General features: G+C 47.8%; 1 protein-coding gene across 1 annotated transcript in view; it reads left to right on the forward strand.

Moving 5' to 3' along the window:
- Positions 1-14,370, forward strand: part of vps13c (vacuolar protein sorting 13 homolog C) — an 88,749-nt gene that overhangs the window by 51,803 nt on the left and 22,576 nt on the right. The window contains exons 72-79 of the mRNA XM_030413265.1: positions 5-116; positions 856-969; positions 1,116-1,246; positions 1,527-1,608; positions 1,813-1,926; positions 2,507-2,582; positions 2,864-3,027; positions 4,049-4,094. Coding sequence (XP_030269125.1) covers positions 5-116; positions 856-969; positions 1,116-1,246; positions 1,527-1,608; positions 1,813-1,926; positions 2,507-2,582; positions 2,864-3,027; positions 4,049-4,094 — 839 coding nt within the window. The remainder of the gene's footprint in view (positions 1-4; positions 117-855; positions 970-1,115; positions 1,247-1,526; positions 1,609-1,812; positions 1,927-2,506; positions 2,583-2,863; positions 3,028-4,048; positions 4,095-14,370) is intronic.

The following is a 14,370-nucleotide window of genomic DNA, read 5'->3' on the forward strand; positions in this document are numbered from 1 at the left end:
TCAGGTACTTCATGGCTCTGGTTCAGGAGATGGCAGTGAAAATTGATCAGGGTTTCCTGGGGGCCATCTTGGCTCTCTTCACACCTGCTGCTGACACGCAGGCCGACAGACAAAAGGTAGAGCAAGGCAGCAGATTGACGTTTCAACTGCCAAACACACACAGGGTTCATTTGATGAACTGAAAACAAATCTGAAATGAGTTTCTGTTCCTCTGAAGTATATCTCACCTTACAGAAACATGTTGACTTCATGTTTCACATGTCAGACCTGCAGTCACAAACCTGTTGTCACATTCAGCTCTGATTTAAAACAGAGGAACATCAGGGAAGATCGTTCTTTGTTCTCTCTGATATCAATATTTTCTTACATTACTGTTCTTCATATTCAGGATTTCAGTACAAAAATGATTGCAGGCCTTTGGCTGGTATCAAACACAGCCACACATGCAACAGGACCAGACCAGCTCTGTTTCAGATTTTACTGATCTCCTTAAAAGCTCTTCATGCTCTTAAATGTCTCAATTACTGCTTTCCTTTAAGTCAGAGCCTCAGGTAGGACTCTGTTGGTCCTGGTTCAGGTCTAAAGGGGACCTGGTTCAACAGGTCTGCACTCTGCCTGAAGACTTGAAGCTGCAGAATTAGAGATGGCTTTAGATTTAATTTTTAAACTCAATTATTGTTCATACATCATTCTAGTTCAAGCATGTCTGATGTGTCTTTGTTATCGTCTTATTATTGTTGGTCATGTCTTCCATTGTATTTCTGTATTATTGATCAGATTGTATTGACCTCATTGCCTCCTCAAGTGCTTTGCTCTTCGGTCAGCCGCATGACGGAGCTGCTGTTTATGTTTCAGTCGCGGCTGCTAGACAGCGATCTGCAGCTGCTGCAGACGGAGCTGATGGAGGCGTCGCTCACCGACACGTCAGGACTTAGTTTCTTCGAACATTTCCACATCTCACCCATCAAGGTGAAGAAACGTACAGCTTCTTCTGTTAACCTAAAGAATGTTCACTCTGCTGCATTTTTCAGCTCCATCTCAGTCTGTCACTGTTTTTATAAGTTATGTTTCAGGTCCATCTCAGTCTGTCTCTGTTTTTATGTTTTATGTTTCAGCTCCATCTCAGTCTGTCTCTCGGCTCCAGCGGTGATGACTCGGCTCAGGAGGTTGCAGCTATTCAGTCTCTGAACCTGCTGCTAAAAAGTATTGGAGCAACACTGACTGACGTTGATGACCTTATCTTCAAGTTAGTTACTTATAATAGTTTGAAAAATAAAAGAGAAACGGTGTGTTTCTAGATTTTTAAGGTTTGATTCCCCCCCTTCATTGGGTGCGCTCCCATACTGTCTGTGGAACAGTGTGTTGGTGATTGTAGCTAACCTCCAGGGGAAAATTTAACTCAAAACAAAAGATATTTTTATTTCCTCTTACCTCTCTATAGAAGAAAACACAGTTACAGTTATAACCAGATTGTATTTAGTTTAGTCCAAAGTAAAGGTTGGGTGTTTTCTGTCTTCCTCTGTCAGGCTGGCCTTCTTCGAGGTGAAGTACCAGTTTTACCGCAGAGAGAAGCTGATGTGGGCAGTTGTCCGACACTACACTGAACAGGTAACACTGTAACCATCAACACCGTGAACTCTTCATCCATAAGTCTTCTTCACTTCCCTTCTTATCTCTCCTCTGTTAGATCACGTTCTTGTTCAGTGGTGCTCAGTTCTGATGATGCCATTTGGAGTCATATAATTTCAGTTTTGGTGTGAAACAACAAAACGTCTAATGTAAGAACACAATGATGTTTGTTTCTGGCTACAGTTCCTGAAGCAGATGTATGTTCTGGTTCTGGGTCTTGATGTCTTGGGAAACCCGTTTGGACTGATCCGAGGTCTGTCTGAGGGAGTGGAGGCCTTCTTCTATGAACCTTTCCAGGTAAGAAAACACACGTTTGTTCATGTGTTCAGACTAACATTCATTTCCTGTACACTTATCCTGGCCCCAACATCAACCACAGATGCACAAATCATCTTTCTTGTGTCAGAAACAAACAAGACTTTAACACAACATGGCAGCACTTCACCATTTAGAAAGAACAGTTCATTCTGTGGAAATGAAAACTTTGACCCATGAATTGGGGCTTTGACCAATCACATAACTTGTAAACTATGCCAACGAGTTTGCAAATCGTGTTAGCTGTTAACAGCTTGCGATCTGTTAGCAAGCAGGGGCAAACTCTAACAGCTTTATTGTCCTTCCTTCTTACCTCATTATTGGTCCTGGAGGTAACGTGACTGAGCTAACAGTTGGTTCTACAGAGAGGCAGCTTCATTCATCATGCACACAACATGTATTCAATATATACAACTACAATATTTAAATAAGTAAACATTTAAATCTGATCCATGACACATGTTGACATGGACTGACTGGATTGACCTGGTTCAGGTCCTGGTTCAGGTCAAGTTCTGGTTTGTGTACCTGTAGTCGTATGACACTGCTGTTTGTTCATCAGGGGGCTGTTCAGGGTCCAGAGGAGTTTGCTGAAGGTTTTGTGATCGGAGTCCGCAGCCTGCTGGGTCACACTGTTGGTAAGGAACAAACAAACAACCTAAAGAGTTACTTTATTCTCTTCTTTTACTATTTAATCAAATGGTTTTAGGAAAGCAGGGATTTTAAAACAATTCTTTCAGTTAAGGGAACTTTACAGTTGAACTCCAGTGATTCTGCAGCTCAGGTGTTTCCAGCTTTTTCCAGGTGTTGCTGAGATCAAGTGCATGTGTTGTACAAATAGTGTAAATCCTTCAGTAAGTCCACAGGAGCTGATAAATGTCCTCTGGTGATGTCAAACTAATATGCTGTTGTCCTGCAGGTGGCGCTGCAGGAATGGTCTCAAGGATCACAGGCTCTGTGGGTAAAGGTCTGGCGGCCATCACGATGGATAAAGAGTACCAACAGAAACGACGAGAGGAGATGAATCGACCGCCCAAAGACTTCGGAGAGAGTCTGGCTAAAGGAGGAAAAGGACTGCTGAAGGTACGAAGTCACTCAGCAATTAGCTGATCTGAGGTCAGTGAGGAAGATCAGTGATGAAGATCAGTGAGGTCAGTGATGAAGGTCAGTGATGAAGGTCAGTGAGGTCAGTGAGGAAGATCAGTGAGGAAGATCAGTGAGGAAGGTCAGTGAGGAAGATCAGTGATGAAGGTCAGTGAGGAAGATCAGTGAGGTCAGTGAGGAAGATCAGTGATGAAGGTCAGTGAGGAAGATCAGTGAGGAAGATCAGTGATGAAGGTCAGTGAGGTCAGTGAGGAAGATCAGTGATGAAGGTCAGTGAGGAAGATCAGTGATGAAGGTCAGTGAGGAAGATCAGTGATGAAGGTCAGTGAGGAAGATCAGTGATGAAGGTCAGTGATGAAGGTCAGTGAGGTCAGTTAGGAAGATCAGTGATGAAGATCAGTGAGGAAGATCAGTGATGAAGGTCAGTGAGGAAGATCAGTGAGGAAGGTCAGTGATGAAGGTCAGTGAGGTCAGTTAGGAAGATCAGTGAGGTCAGTGAGGAAGATCAGTGATGAAGGTCAGTGAGGAAGATCAGTGAGGAAGGTCAGTGATGAAGGTCAGTGAGGTCAGTGAGGAAGATCAGTGATGAAGGTCAGTGAGGAAGATCAGTGATGAAGGTCAGTGAGGAAGATCAGTGATGAAGGTCAGTGATGAAGGTCAGTGAGGTCAGTTAGGAAGATCAGTGATGAAGATCAGTGAGGAAGATCAGTGATGAAGGTCAGTGATGAAGGTCAGTGAGGTCAGTTAGGAAGATCAGTGATGAAGGTCAGTGAGGAAGATCAGTGATGAAGGTCAGTGAGGAAGATCAGTGAGGTCAGTGATGAAGGTCAGTGATGAAGGTCAGTGAGGAAGGTCAGTGAGGAAGGTCAGTGATGAAGGTCAGTGATGAAGGTCAGTGAGGTCAGTGAGGAAGATCAGTGATGAAGGTCAGTGATGAAGGTCAGTGAGGTCAGTGATGAATATCAGTTATGAAGGTCAATAACAGAAAGTGTCTTTGCAGGGAGTTGTGGGCGGAGTCACAGGCATCGTCACCAAACCTGTGGAGGGTAAGTGACCTTCAGTGTGTCTGTCTTACTTGTTTTATAAGAATCAACAGAACCAGAACCATCTGTACAGAACTGTTCGGTGAAAGTTGATTATTAAATGAATGCAGTTGTAAAGAGACAGGCTGTATGATGAGATTTCAAAGTAATGGTAGTAATAAAGATTGAGGAACAAAGACTGGGCTGTGGAATGAAATGTTGCTGGTTTGATTCCAGTCTTGGTTTGATTTCCAGTCATCTCTAGAAAAAACTTTGGATCGTGACCTGGATCTGAGCAGTCTGGACCTAGAATTCGGAGGAGGTGTAGGCTGGTGTGAGTCCATGTGGGTCTTTCAAGACAAATAATTATTTATTTGTTTTGGAAGAAAGGGCTCAGCCGACTTTTGTTAATATGTTATTTACATATTCTCCTTTGAATTAAGCATCAGTCAAAGATGAAACAACAATATTATTAATTATGATATTAAGACACTAAATCTCATAGATGTTCATAATAAAGACAAAAGAAGTATCAGGTGTCTATAAAGGAAAACTGAAAGTAATCAGAATTTATTGATTTACAATGTGTGGACAGGAGGGTTAGGGTTATAAGAAACAAGTCCAACGGGTTGCAGGCAAACACAATACGTTTACATGAATACAGAAATGGCTGCATTACAGCCGTCAGTGAGACATGGCTCACACTAACAGACGCTGACCTGGATTTGACAATCAGCAGCTTTGGAGCACCTGTCAGGCTGGACAGGGAGACAAATAAAACAGGGAAATCACAAGGGGGTGAAGCCTGTGTATATTATTAATATCTAAATCAACAATGGGTAATAATGTCACCATCAGGGAGTCCATATGCACAGTCAACATCGAATTGTTCCCCCAGTTATTCATTTTGAGTGACATGACAGATAGGTCTATACACCCAAACTGCTGCTGACACCATCTACAGCAGGGGTCAGAGACTAAGAGCCACATTTTTTACTATGTTACTGCAAAGAGCCACATCATACACACAGGCATACATGAACATCCCCATCCCTTCCTCTCACTCTCTCTCACACACACACGCACACACACACACACACACACACCTCTGCTAAGCCAGATTTACTGTAAATGTCACACACCAACAAGGACAGAAATGGACTCCTACAGTACTAAAACCACAGGCCAGTCATTTTCAACAATGAACATTGTGTGCTCTCTCTCTGTTAAACCAAGTCCACAAAAAAAATGGAACAATTTTCTCTTACTATGCATGTTGCTTAGTGGGACTTCTGGCATTTTGTTGCCTTCAGCAGTCCTCTTCAAATCTGGCTTGTATTCTGTTGTTGCCACTCGAAGCAATTCTTTCACGTGTGTCAGTCAGAACAGATGGATGCTTGGATTTCACGTGTTTCAGGGTAGAAAACACAGACTCGCAGACATATGTTGACCCAAACATTGACAGTAGCTTGAGTGCAGCCCGTTTGACATTGGGATATTTATCCATTGGCACACTTTTCCAGAACTCAATGGTCCCTTCCCTTAAAGCAGGTTTCAGTTTGTCCTCCTCACAAAGATCGATCATCTCCAACTCAGCCTCGGCCTCATCTGTGACTAGTGGGGCTTTCAAACAGTCCGTCTCCGCATTAAACGGGTCGACCAGGACCGTAATCTGTGGCCTTTTCAGTTGTAGATCACGGAACCGGGTCACAAAGCTTTCGTGCAGGTTTTCAACCAGTGTTGCATACCTGGCTGTTTGCTTATTCAGGGCGGTGCTGGTGACTTGCCCACTGGCTTTTAGCAGAGCGGGAAAATGCACTAAATCTCCCTTTTGAATATGCGTCTGGAACAGCTTCAGTTTGTCGACAAATGCGAACACACTTTGCACCAGGTCAGGCAGCATTTTTAACTTACCCTGCAGGGTCAGGTTCAGTCTGTCCAAGTGACACAGCATGTCGACCAAAATGGCAAGATCCATAATCCACTTAGGGTCCGAGAGCTCGGGATATTCCTGTCCTTCTCTTTCAAGAACAGTTTCATGGCATCTAAAAGTTCAAAGAAGTGAGAAAGCACCTTGCCTTTTGACAGCCACCTCACAGTGCAGTGCAGCGGCAGGTCACCTGGAAGCCCTTGGTCCATCATCTTGAAGCATCTTGAATTGCCTGTGGTTAAGCGCATGTGTGCGGATGTAGTTGAAGATTTCCATCACAGGCTTCATGACGTTGTCTAAATTCAGTGATTTAGACGTTGCTCCCTGTGAATGATGCAGTGGAAATTCCAAAACTCAGGAAATGTTTCGTCAGCTTTGCACAGCCCCACAAGCCCGTTCACAGATCCGATCATGGCTGGCGCTCCATCCGTGGCTATTGCAGTTAGTTTCGGTATGGGCAGATTTGCTTTCACAAACGCAGCCATAATTTTTTCTTTCACATCTATGCCACAGGTTCTGTCTTTTAACGGCACAATATCAAGGAGTTCTTCTTTGATGACACAATCGTTTGACACAGACCGTGCAAATATTGCCAACTGAGGCTTGTCTTGTATGTCACAAGACTCATCCAATGCGACACTAAAATACTCACATGCTTGAAGATCAGAGCGCAACTGCAATTCCATAGCAGTGTTAATGTCTGATACTCTGTGTTCAACAGTGTGGACAGTTGGATGTCTGATACCATTCATTTTAGCTTGTCGTTTTCAGGAGATAAGATTTCAACAACATCACTGAGACATTTTTTTACGAACTCCCCCTCATTGTATGGCTTTTTAGCTTGTGCTATGTTCCAAGCCAGTTGATACGATGCTAGTGTTATGGTCTGTGAGTGCTTCGTAAATTTTTGGAACAACTGTGTCTGCTTTTGTGGTTGCGAAGTTCAGTACCTTTTGGTCGATGTTAGCATGGAGTGAGCTGAAGTGGCGCTGAAGATTTGAAGCCTTGAAATGCGCCAATTAGGCCTGGCATATAAGGCAGAACGGCTTGCCATTACATTCAGCAAAAAAATATAAACTCTCCCACTCTGTTAAAAAAGTCCTGTGTTCATCTTCATATTTTCGTTTTGCTGTGCATTTTTTCCCTGCCATTTTCAGAGCGAACCTGAAACAAATTCTTTAGTCAACAATAAGGTTTTCCCTCCTTCCAAGCTGAGTTGGCAGTTTTATGTTGCGTTCAAGAGCCGCATGAAACCAGGAAAAGAGCCGCATGCGGCTTGGGAGCCGCGGGTTGGCCAGGCCTGATCTACAGGGTGTCTCACTTACGCCCTGTGCTTGGTTGTGGGAGATTCTAATAATTGCAAACTGAGTAACCCTGAGTCTTCATCAGTACATCACCAGCCCTACTAGGAAAAATAAGACTCTGAACTTGTGTTACTGTTCCATAAACGGAGCATACAAAGCTTCTCTTAACCCTAACCCTAGCCTCCGCTTGGTTCCTCTGACCACAGCACCATCTATCTCACTCCTGTGTACAGGCCACTGCTTGTGAGGGAGAAAGTGAAGAAAAGAGAAGTCAGTGTTTGAAGTGATGATGCTGTTTTGAAATTGCAGGGATGCTTTGACTGTACGGATTGGTCTATGTTCAAGGACTCTGCCTCAGATACTGATGAACTATTGATGGAATGTAATTCCTAAGCATGTTAAGTGACCCTAATAACAAGCCGTGGGTCATTAAATGCCCAAAAAATGTGCTAGATGTAAAACAAAGGGCCGTCCTTAAAGGTGACGAGACGGATAAAAGACGGGGCAAGGAGAGAGGTCAGACTGGAAATAAATAGGGCAGAGTTACAATTAAAAAAAGGCTTGAGGAGAATCGAAGGCAGCGTAGGACAGAATAAGGAAACTGACAGGCCAGCAAAAAACTCAAAACAAGCCAGTAAGCTTTGCAGGTGATGATAGCAACACAAACTTAGCTGAAGCACTCAATACTCTTTATTTCAGATTTCATACTTAGTTACTTTGATGATATGCACAGAATCTTTTCCCCTTACAAAGTCAAACCCCAGAGCAGCTCCGTCAGGGTTTCTGATGGCTAAACATGGAACCTCTAATGGCTAAATACTTCCATCTACGCAACATCAACCGCCTCCGTCCCTCACTCACACCAGCCTGCACTGCTATTCTCGTAAACATCCTGGTTACATCTTGTCTGGACTACTGCAATTCTCTCCTCCATGGTCTTCCTCGGAAATCCCTCCATAAACTCCAACTGGTCCAGAACGCAGCTGCGCGTATCATCACCAGAACTCCCTTTGCTGAACACATCACCCCAGCCCTGCAGCAACTCCATTGGCTCCCTATCAAATCCTGCATCGATTTCAAGATTCTACTCCTCACTTTCAAGATCCTTCATAACCTGGCACCATCATATCTTGCTGAACTGATCCATACCCACACACTCTCCCGCCCTCTCCGATCCTCTTCTACCATCCAGCTCTTTACCCCATCTGCCAACCGAACCACCATGGGGTCAAGAGCTTTCAGCCGATCTGCCCCCAGCCTCTGGAACTCTCTCCCACCAGACATTTGCACTTCTGACACTGTCTTCACTTTTAAATCTCGCCTGAAAACACACTTATTCCGTGTGGCTTACTCTGTATCAGCCTAATCATATAATCACACTCCTGCCTATTCTCTATTCCACTCTATGGCACTATTCTCACCCCGTAAGCTCAGCCCTGCCTAACCCGGCCCAGTTGACTTCCTGTTTGGTGAGGACTGCAGAGTCTGAATTCTGTGCCGAGATGGCACCATGTAATTGCATCCTCTTACTTATCTATTTATTTGCACCAAATTGTCCTGTAGTATTACTGTCTTTTGTTGTACTGTTGTTGTTATGTGCAGTGTCCTTGAGTGCTCTGACAGGCGCCTTCAAATAAAATGCATTATTATTTTTATTATTAATATTAATTTCCACCAGATATGTGTCCGGGCCGGCTCCGCTCCGTCCGGGCTCCAGCAGTCTAGTGCTTTCAAAGCAGATATGCAAGGCTTCGATTTCTGCTGGATGCAGGAGCACAACACAGCAATTCAGCTGAATTCAGCACAGAGCAGACAGGAAGTCACCCACCAATACAACAACAGAACATCCGCTTAACTTTCATAATAAAACACACCAGCACAACAAAAAAACATGGACAAATCCAAGCACGTCTTCGAATCCTGCTGTTAAAACACATATAACTGAGGTCGCGCATGCTTATGTGAATATCGCAGGAACTCCAGCTATGCTGGAGCCCTGGAGCTGTACGGGTCCTGAAGGGATGGATAGGGCTGGATTAGGAGTAGAGGATTCCTCAATCACATTATTTAACTGAAGTAAAAACACCTAGAAGGTCCTGGCACACATGCCAGACTTTAATTATTGGATTTTTCACCCGCATTTAACACTATTCAGCCACATGCCTTAGCTAGAAAATTGCTTAAGTATTTTAATCTTGATGTAAATTTTGATTTCTATTTCATCCTTACTGACCGCCAGAGGCAATGCTTCAGCACTGAATGTCTCCATCTCGCGCATGCGCAGGTCGAGTGTTTATACCAACAAAGTCACCTGTGACCCCTGATGATACCGGCTAGCCTATATCTTCCGTTGACATCAGAGGATCTGTTCCTTTTCATCTTCTCGCTTCGCAGATAGACGCATGTCAGTGAGCTCTAGCTGAACTAAACGCATACTTACTGCTGCTTCATCGCTGGCAGCCTTGCGACAACCTGTCGGAGCTGCGAGCTGCTCGCCCTCCAAGGGCTGCGACGAGCTGAGATGGGACTTTGTTGCGGTTTGCCGCGGACACCCATTCGGATCACCATCGGTTCGTCTCTACAACTGGCTAAGTATACCAGGCGTAGTGTTACGTTTCCTTTGAGTATCCCTTTCTTTTGGTAAATAAGGTTGGTGAAGGTGTTGTACTCGCTCCCTCTCCCGACATTTGTGCTATTAGTTACGGGCGCTAGCGGTTAGCATTGCCTGCTTGACCTAGCGTCTGTGTAATCGGCTAGCGTTGTCCGCTTGACCTATTGTCTGTGTAATCGGTACACCATTGGTTGTATCCGTTTTCAGTTGTAGTTTTATATGTTGGTGAAGCCAGTGTACTCGCTCCCTCTCCCGACATCTGTACTACTGTTACATCTGTGAGTAATTTGTACAACTTGTACCTGCCTTTCGTTGTAGTTTTCCCGTGTTGGTGAAAGCAGTGTGTGCGCTCCCTCTCCCATCATAGGTGTATATTACTATTTTCTGTAACAGCTGCATCCTGAGCTGTGTTTGCTTTCCTTTTGGCAGTTTTACCGGCGTTTTCACCCGGCCTACTTCAGTTTGTATTTTGCGGCACCTGCGGTTGTGCCCATTGATTTGTTTTTGCGCAGCAAGCTGACCCTTGCTGGTGAACAATTTTCTCTTACTATGCATGTTGCTTAGTGGGACTTCTGGCATTTTGTTGCCTTCAGCAGTCCTCTTCAAATCTGGATTGTATTCTGTTGTTGCCACTCGAAGCAATTCTTTCACGTGTGTCAGTCAGAACAGATGGATGCTTGGATTTCACGTGTTTCAGGGTAGAAAACACAGACTCGCAGACATATGTTGACCCAAACATTGACAGTAGCTTGAGTGCAGCCCGTTTGACATTGGGATATTTATCCATTGGCACACTTTTCCAGAACTCAATGGTCCCTTCCCTTAAAGCAGGTTTCAGTTTGTCCTCCTCACAAAGATCGATCATCTCCAACTCAGCCTCGGCCTCATCTGTGACTAGTGGGGCTTTCAAACAGTCCGTCTCCGCATTAAACGGGTCGACCAGGACCGTAATCTGTGGCCTTTTCAGTTGTAGATCACGGAACCGGGTCACAAAGCTTTCGTGCAGCTTTTCAACCAGTGTTGCATACCTGGCTGTTTGCTTATTCAGGGCGGTGCTGGTGACTTGCCCACTGGCTTTTAGCAGAGCGGGAAAATGCACTAAATCTCCCTTTTGAATATGCGTCTGGAACAGCTTCAGTTTGTCGACAAATGCGAACACACTTTGCACCAGGTCAGGCAGCATTTTTAACTTACCCTGCAGGGTCAGGTTCAGTCTGTCCAAGTGACACAGCATGTCGACCAAAATGGCAAGATCCATAATCCACTTAGGGTCCGAGAGCTCGGGATATTCCTGTCCTTCTCTTTCAAGAACAGTTTCATGGCATCTAAAAGTTCAAAGAAGTGAGAAAGCACCTTGCCTTTTGACAGCCACCTCACAGTGCAGTGCAGCGGCAGGTCACCTGGGGGGTGAAGGCAGTGCGTTCGCTCCCTCTCCCAGCATCTGTTGTCTTTCTCAGTTTGCTTGTATTTGAACCAGTTGTCACCATGCTTGGTGACCACTCCTGCTCGGCCTGTCTGGCCGCTCTGCAGTCTGAAGATGGTCATGATATGTGTCCTCCGTGCCTTGGCCTCGATCACCTGAGGGAGGGGCTTTCAGAGGACCCGTGCATGAACTGTAGCTTCATGCCCCGGGCAGTGCGGGTTGCTAGACTGGCTGAGGCTGAACACCTGCTGGGCCATGCTCCGGAGCCGGACCAGTTGACCCCAGCCCAGCGATTGCCTCCAGCACAGCCTAGCCGATCTAAACGTCGGGCTGCAGAGGCTGCGGGCGCCTCCTCTGGGAAAAGGGTCAAGGAGTCTAAACTGGCCTCCAGGTTGGACCAGTTGACTGAGGAGCTAAATCAAATGAAGTCCCTCTTCCTAGCCATCCAGTCTGGGACTGGTGCAGTGGATGTGGGTGCTCCTGCTCCCCTTGCCGCCATGTTCGAACCAGAGGAGGATGTGCTCTCCGTGGCTGCTTCAGCCACTGAGTTCGCTGACTACGGTGTGGACATGGTTCCCCTAGGACGCTGCCTCCCACACCTCCGGGGCGAGCTCCCGCTCCTCAGCCCGCAGTTGCGGTGCCAGGTCCGAGGATAACTCCATGGGTGCCATCATTTGTATGGCCCTGGCCCGCCTGCAGTTGGATGGTCCGCAGGCTCAGCTGGCTCCCGCCAGCGCTTTCTTCAGGCGTGGTCCAGCCCCTGCCACCTTTTACTGTGCTTCCATCAGAAGAATACCTCAGGGAGTTGCACGCATGCTGGAGAGATACTAGAGCCCTCTCTCATGCAACATCAGATGGCCGGACCCTGGCAGCCATGCAGGATGCAGCCAAGTTCGGCTTTGCCCACATGCCAGCGGTTGAGCCGGCTATAGCAGCTCTGATTGTTTCACCCGATGAGGCTCTGAGGCCCAGTGTCGGGCCACGGATGACCTGTTCTCTAAGGCCTATGATGCAGCAGCATGCATGGGACGCATTGGCAATTCCCTGTCGCATCTGATGCTCGCTCTCTCAGCATCTCTGCAGGAGGCTACACTGGAAGCTTCCGTCCACAGCTTCGGTGACGCATCTCTGCAGGCATTTGCTCTGATGTCCAGAGAACTGGGGTGCCTGATGTCCACACTCGTCCAGGCTCGCCGCCAGGTGTGGCTGGCACAGTCGCCTCTCACTGAGGCGTGCCGGAGAACCCTCTGCAGCGTCCCAGTGGAACCCGGCGAGATTTTTGGGTCGGCTGCTGTAGAGGCGCTCGAGCGCACAGTCCAGCCCAGGCAGACTCGGCAGCAGCTCTCTGGGCTTCACAGGAGCATGCCTCCTCCCCCCAGCAGACCTGGGGGTTCTTCAGCTCCCCCAGGTGCCGCTCTCAGCCACAGACTCCCCCCAGTGGCTACCCTAGGCCTCAGCGAGCGGTTCAACAGCCGGCTCAACGATGTCCTCAGGGCTTTCGCGCCCCCGAACGACTGCCCTCCAGACAACCTCAGAACTTCGACGCTGCCCGTCGTCCCCCCAGGGCCTCTAGAGGCCGGGGGACCAGACGCTGAGAGTCCGGGGCCGGTCGTCGGCTGTTTTTCCCAGCAGCAGCTCAGCTACTGCTCTGCTTCCACCAAGGACCCTTGGGTGATTTCCACCTTAACCCACGGGTACAAACTTCAGCTCCGACACCGGCCCCCTGCCTTCAGCCGGGTCAAGATGACTATCATACACGACCCGGCAAAAGCCCATGCCCTCAACCAGGAGTTGTCCGCCCTCCTGGACAAGGGTGCCATCGAGCCAGTAGACCCCCTGTCACCCGGGGGGGTTCTATTCGACTTACTTTCTTGTCGACAAGAAAGACGGCGGACTCCGCCCTATCCTTGACTTGAGGGGACTCAATCGGTTCCTGAGAGTCTTGAAGTTTCACATGCTCAGTACTGCAGAGGTTCTGCGTACTGTTGCCAGAGGGGAATGGTTGACCTCAGTAGACCTGAAGGACGTGTACTTTCATGTCCCCATTGCACCACACCACAGACAATTTCTGCGGTTTGCCTTTCAGGGCCGCCATTTTCAGTTCAGGGTTCTCCCGTTTGGCCTCTCTCTTTCTCCACGGGTGTTCACCAGGTGTGTGGCGGCAGCCCTCTCACCCCTGCAGTCGCGGGGCATGAAGATCCTGCCGTATCTGGACGACTGGCTGGTCTGTGTACCATCCCGGTCTCAGGTGACCCGGGACACAGCGATTCTCCTCTCACATGTGGCCCAGCTCGGCCTCAGAGTGAATTTCCAAAAGAGCTGCTTGGTTCCCTCACAGAGTGCACTCTTTCTGGGGGTGACTCTGGATGCTGTTGCCATGAAGGCCTGTCCATCACCTCGGCGCGTGGACGACATCCTCCACCTCCTTCTCTTTCAGGAGGGCCGTTGCTTGCGCTATGTCCAGTATATGCGCCTCTTAGGCAAGCTGACGGCTGCTGCCACTGTGGTTCTCTTAGGGTTGCTGTCACTACGTCCCCTTCAGAGGTGGCTGAACAGCTTCCACTTGGATGCCAGGCGGCACCAGCACAGGAAACTCAAGGTGTCACGGCGTTGCCTCCTTGCTCTGACCCCTTGGAGGGAGAGATCATTTCTCCTTCAGGGCATGCCCATGGGCTCCATTGCATCCCGTCAGGAGACCGTCACAACAGATGCATCCCTCTCAGGGTGGGGTGCTGTGTGGCAGAACCGGACAGCTCAAGGCCTGTGGCCTGCACAGGACCACTCGGACCATATCAATGTGCTGGAGCTTCGGGCAGTGCACATGGCACTGCAGCTTTTTCTCCCGTTCCTGAGAGGGAGGCATGTGCTAGTACGGTCGGACAACGTCTCAGCTGTCTCTCACATAAACCACCAAGGGGGAACCAGGTCTGCACGGCTGTTGCAGGTGTCCCAGGACCTCCTGTTGTGGGCAGCCCCCCGCCTAGCCAGCATAAGGGCGATGTATTTGCCCGGGGAACGGAACCGGGCCGCAG

This window comes from Sparus aurata, chromosome 4, assembly GCF_900880675.1.
Source record: "Sparus aurata chromosome 4, fSpaAur1.1, whole genome shotgun sequence".
NCBI classification, from domain to species: Eukaryota; Metazoa; Chordata; class Actinopteri; order Spariformes; family Sparidae; genus Sparus; species Sparus aurata.